Source organism: Silene latifolia, chromosome 10, assembly GCF_048544455.1.
Source record: "Silene latifolia isolate original U9 population chromosome 10, ASM4854445v1, whole genome shotgun sequence".
NCBI lineage: Eukaryota > Viridiplantae > Streptophyta > Magnoliopsida > Caryophyllales > Caryophyllaceae > Silene > Silene latifolia.
Window position 1 is genome coordinate 2,872,124 of NC_133535.1, and position 6,089 is coordinate 2,878,212.

At 35.5% G+C, this 6,089-nt stretch overlaps 1 protein-coding gene across 1 annotated transcript; it reads right to left on the reverse strand.

The window, feature by feature from the left end:
* Positions 1–1,163: 1,163 nt before the first annotated feature.
* Positions 1,164–4,353, reverse strand: LOC141606958 (serpin-ZX-like). The gene is made up of 2 exons (XM_074426339.1): positions 3,918–4,353; positions 1,164–2,018 (listed from the first exon to the last, which is right to left on the reverse strand). The coding sequence occupies exons 1-2, from the start codon at positions 4,305–4,307 to the stop codon at positions 1,164–1,166; spliced, it is 1,245 nt and encodes a 414-aa protein (XP_074282440.1). The 5' UTR covers positions 4,308–4,353.
* Between the last annotated feature and the right edge of the window lie 1,736 nt (positions 4,354–6,089).

Below are 6,089 nucleotides of genomic sequence, written 5' to 3' on the forward strand. Positions count from 1 at the left end.
GTAAGAGGAAAGTGACCCGTCACTCACTTGTGACGGATAGTGTCCGTCACAACTCACAAGTGAGAATTTGTGAATTCTTTATCACCAAAGTTGAAGTCTTTGCAAATTTGTACATCAAGTTGTGCAATTTACATTACCTTCGCCATATAACAGATTTCTGTAACAATTGTTGTTTAGAGAATGTTTAGTTAGCTTGTTGAAAATAAGTTTTTGTTTTTAAACTTAATTTTCTTAAAGTACTTTTGAAAAACAGAAATATCAAATTACTGCTTCTATTATTATGGGCAAAAATATACAGTACTCCCTCCATTTAACTTCACTTTACATATTTCTCTTTTGCACACTATTCACAAGCAATTCAATTTCAATTTTCTCTCGATACATATTTAAAATATATTCATATGGGATCTTATTTGATTCGTCTTTAAGAACACATTCAAAATATCTAACTTTTACAATTTTTGCAAATACGTAGCTAAAGATATTTACCGCGTAAAAATCGCGTTGACAAACGTGTTTTTAAGTCCAAAAAGTCGCCTTTAGATTTTTTTTAGCTTTTAATAATAACGTGTTTATTGCCAAAAAGTGTTTTTTAAGTCCAATTTTTTTTTTTAAAAGTCAAACCAAATATACACTCAGCGAGTAAAATTTTTGAGAAGTACTTCTCCGTATTTACTTAGTATAATAAGAAGCACAAGCCTCGCGTAATGTTAAGACACTTCCTCCAAAGTTCAGTCTAAATTTCATGAATAATGCAAAGGAAAAATTACAAATAACCACCCCGTATTTGCGTATTTTTACAAATAACCACCATGTATTTGCACTTTTACAAATAACCCCAAACTTTCATCTAAACTTCCCAATTACCACCGTATATTTGCCCCGACTCTTATTTTTCTTATTTCCCGACTCGTTAAGTAACATTTTACATAAAATGCCCATAATACCCTTCCCTCCATTTCTCCCAAACATACCATTGTCTTTCTAAAAATCATCAGCATACTCTCAAACTTATGAACCATAAATTTCCAAATTGTTAATCCCTAATTAATTCATAGAATCCATCAATCAATCAGGCGACAAAGACGATAATTTGCGGATTATCAACGGAAAACTCCTTGGAATTGGACATATGAAGTATAAACAAAGGGTAGAGTAAACTTTTATGTAGACAAAGGCAAGCAACAAAACATTGAACTTATGCAAGTACATGGGACGTTAGGACATGTCCTTGAACTGTTTTCTTGATTCTCAATAGGGTTTACGACATGTCCGACGAACAGCACGACTCCAGTCGTGTCCTCTCTAATCAAATACATGAATGGATGATCAGCAACAAAGTCCACTTCTGGACGACTACAAAGCAGGACCATTTTAGAGACAGAAGCTGCAGCGGCTTCTGTGCCTTCCTCGTTCACCTCAATAAAAGATTTGTGGAAAATGCTTGAGACACGAAGGTCTTCGGCCTCAGGAGAGTCCACCATCTCGGTAAGTCCACCTCCCGAAAAAGCCTGGTTAATTCCTAAAGCGTTCAATACCTGAGAAGCTTCAAACCCAAATGATATTTTGAACAACGGAAGTCTAAAATCGCCGACTTCAACTTCCTCGTACGGAAGGTGTTCATTTAGGAAACCGGGATTAGAAGCCACTTTCTCATATAACGCTAACAGACCATCTTTTTCAACAGGAAGAAGGAAATACATGGAGAATTGGCGCTTGTCCTCGCCTTGCTTGTAAGGTAGACGAAGGACTTTGAAACCATCACAAGTTCTGATAAACTGGTCTTCGTAGCTGGTCATGTAAGGCACTTTGAGTGAGGTGCCATCGAGGAGATGGAAGGCGTCTTTTTTTGTTTTCATTGGATCAAATTTCTGATTCCATTCTCCCTTAAAGTACAATGCATTTGCAAATATAAGTCTCGTCATGTAATTAACTGATCCAGGAGGTAGCAAGTCTTTAATGAGACCGCTCGTCTGTTTCTCAGCCCATGAATTTACTTCAGAAGCTACTTCATCTGCCTTCAAGTCGGAAAAAAATAAAACAAAGTAAACGTGATCAATATTCTATTTCATTTACGTTTCATATTACTAATCAATTCTACGTTGCATTGAGCAACCAAAATTACAATCACAATTCTATGTTGCAGCTGCAAATCCATGAAATGAAACAGAGTAAAAAATATTTCATCAATTAGTTACCAAATACGTACTCATAAAAGAAGCCACGAACGAAGGAACTGGATACAAAATAATGACAGTGACGAACTATAAACAATACCAACATACTCGTAAATAAATGTTACTCTGTATCTTTTAATCCGTCTTCTATGTAAGTATGTAACTGATGACATCATAGTATAACAACAGATCAATAAGGAGATGTTAACGTTGGACACTGGCCGATCGCTGATGTACTAATCACAAATACAATTCAAATTTATCAGGTTTTTGAACTCGTAACTAGAAGTTTGTCTTAAAGATTCATTACCTCTCTTTCAAATCGGCTTCCAAAAAAACTCTCTCCTCCTCATTCTCTCTAAAAAAACCCTAGCCTCCATCAATCAAATCTGGGGCTTCCATCGATCATTGATTGATGATAAGCCCCCTCAAATATTTTCATTTATCAATTACTTGTATGAAATATTATGATTTAATCAATAAAAGTCATCTGTTTTTCCGTCTCTATTTTCAGAGTTGTTTCGATCCTTGTCTTTCTAGGGTTTAGTATTATTATTGGAATTATAGATAAGAGCGGTTTGTTGATGATTCATCATACGATTCTACAATGGATATGCATTATTCGTCAGCGATCTATGGTGCCAGTAGCAGGTAAATTTTCTCCATCAATGAATCAAGCGAATGATCCCCTTAAAAGCTACATGAAGAGAGCGATACAAGGACGAACCGAATTGCGTTTTGAGATCCGTAGTTTTACATGAGAAATTTGTCCTTTGGTTTCTATTAGAATTGTTTTCGATTATACCTATCTTTTGTAAGTGCGTTTGACGTTTTATTAATAAATTGATTTTTTTCCTTCAAAAAAAAAGTTTGTGTTAAAGACATCAAATCTATGAACATCCTTGCAAACAAAGCGAAATATTACTCTATCAATAGGTCTTGGTATAGACGGGTGGGGCGAACAGACGGGTAAAGACCTCTAATAAAATGGGTAGGGGGGACAAGGTGGGGCACCCCCATATACTTCCCATTTTATGGCAAATGGATATTTTGTGAGGAAAAATGGTATCCGTCTATACGTATAGACGGATAGTGTCCGTCTATAATGAGAATTTGTGTTACTCTATAAGGATGAACACATCAACAGCTAAAAGGATTACATAGCAATCCTAGATTCCTAGGAAGATGCAATTCAGGAGAAGATTCGAACGCACCTGTGACGTCCCTTTAATTAGAGTTTATACTCTCTCCATTCAAATCCAAACACCATAATCCGTATTTGTTTTTTGGGTCAACGCTTTCAAACTTTGAGAATAGTTTGTTTAAATTAACATCGAATTAAAATATTACACTTGTATATTTACATTTTTCATCAAAATGATTATTTTACTTATTGATGAATAAAATATGGTCAAAGTAATAACATTATGACCTCGCAAAAGCGAAGGTGCTTTTAAATTTGAATGGAAAGGGTAATTTTACTGAATTACCAACTAAGCTAACTAACATCTAGGATACTCAAAAACGAGTCATTTCTGGTCAAGTTTACGGGTTTTAACGCTATTAAAACAGTCTACGTTAAATTTTGATAGGTCTGATCACAAGTGGTGACCATTTAGTAAATTTTGTGCCTTTATCACATTACCAACCTACTATGCTAGCTGACATCTACGAGTCTGCGACCGCTACCTTTAATCATTACCCGTATATTACCGAAACACAAAAACAAAAGAGACTTACATTGTTGAGAAAGTCAACTTGAGAAGAAACAGCCTTATACAAATCCTCTACGACCCGTTTAAACCCGGGTTTAAATGGAAGACTCTGATCAACCCAAACTCCATTAGTGAAGCTCAACTTGGGCCCACCTGACGTACTCCCGTCTGCGAACACAAGCGGCACGGTTTCCGAGAAAAGCTTGTTGAGGTCATCAATGGAGTTTGACCCGAGAACCGAGAGTATCTCATCCCGGGTCGACCCGGATGACCCGGCTGCAATTAGCCCGAGTATCACGTGGAGAGAAAGTGGTGAGAACACTGAGTTAGTGGGCCTTGCCTCGGTTGATGCCACGTGGTTTGCTAATTTGAGTGACACGTGGGTTTGGTTTGTGATCAATTGTCGGAGGTCCATGTCAACTACTGTCCTTGAGCTTTGATTTGTTTTGCTGGAAAATGGAAGCAGAATATTTGATTGCGAGTTTTTTGGAATGTTGATCATGTATTATATATACCCGACTTGAATAACCCGATTCGTATACATCTCGGTCTCACATACGATATAGAAGACCCAAATTTGACGGTCAACCCAAACATATTACAACCTCTGTCCTATTCCCCGTGTAATAGCTAGTAGTTAATTTTCGGGGCCTTGCCCCTCATATGTACCAAAAAAAAAAAAAAAAAAAAAAACAACCTCTGTCCTGGTTAATTGTTGTTTTTGGTTTTGACATAAAGACCGAGGAAAGAGGAAGGAGTCAATTATTAAATGACAAGTGGAACAAATTGAGTGTAAATGATCAAATTGTTCATCAAATCAATTCTTAAAATAGAAAAGAAAACAATTTATTGAGACACCCAAATATGGAAAAGGACAATAAATGACCGGGACAAAGAGAGTATATTATTTCTTTACTTAATTAACTTGAAAACTGTAAACCCGAAATAACTCAATTGATCCTAATAGTTACAAGTTCCTCCAAAATCCGAAACAAACTCGAAACACTAAAACTTGGGAGAGACGGTCTCTCACTAAGTTATTGAGAGACCAATCTTTCGTACTCTTTTATTTGTATTTCGTATCACTTTTGTTGTTGATCGTAATATAGTAATTTTGTACCTATTTACATAATAAATGTACCCATTTTATCATTAATCATGATTTGTACCTATATTTTATTACCTTTAATACCACTTTTTCTTAAAATTATACAATAATCTCTCAATAAAGCTTACTAAAAAACCGTCACTCAGAAAACCTACTCAACCCGAAAGCATTCGATGCAGGTGTGTTCAACCTATACAAGATATTCGTCAATATTCTTTAATAATTTAAATTTTCTTCAATATTGAATTAAATGAAGGACCCCTTGAAGATGCGGACGACAACAACTTGAGATCGTGCGTAATCGTCATATGAGTGTACGAGATCCTTAGATTTACAAATAAAATTATTCCTATAGTCATTGAGTCCGGGTGCATTTCATGGATTGTACAATCAGTTGTATCAGTTATATAATTTTGAATCTGAGCTTTGTAATAAAGAATCCGAGTTATATTTTAAAAAATATAAGCTTTATTAGATAATATTTGATTTCATACATTTACACAAATAAAATATAAATTTGAATAAGTTCAGAAAAAAAAAATATAAGATCGATTTGTTTTAAATTGGTTATACCATGCTCATATACAACTGGATGTATAATCTTATTTGTGATCCGGGTATGTCGGATCAATGACTTGATTGCGTCAATTGGTCATATTTGGACCTAATTTGTTACCGGATCAAACACCTAATTGCATCAATATCGGGTCACGGGTCAGACTTGGGTCACTTTAGATCGGGTTTAGGTTACGAAAAATAAGTCTATTGTCGGTTGTCAGATGATAAACCCCGGGTTGGGTAGGTTCAGTTTCAGTTCACTCAATTTTCGGGTTCTATCGAGTCGGTTTTTGCGGTTCGGTCAGATTCCTTGAATCGGGTGAGCTTGTGCCAGCTATACTAGTGTGTAAATGTCATATGGCTTTCTAATAATTTTTTTACATAGTACTTGAACAAATACAACACTTAACAGTTTCAGGTGCTAAAACGAGTCAATTATCCACCAACTTTAAGAATAAGACAAGTAACAAGTTATATAGTGGAACCTAAAAATAACACCACATTAAGCCTATTTGACCCGTCTATAACTAT

What these genes read in the sequence shown, in the direction of transcription:
- LOC141606958 (XM_074426339.1), bottom strand. Translation starts at nt 4,307, where the DNA reads ATGGACCTCCGACAATTGATCACAAACCAAACCCACGTGTCACTCAAA. An exon ending in AAGTTGACTTTCTCAACAAT is followed by an intron (nt 2,019 to 3,917) that starts GTAAGTCTCTTT and finishes TCCGACTTGAAG; the next exon opens with GCAGATGAAGTAGCTTCTGA.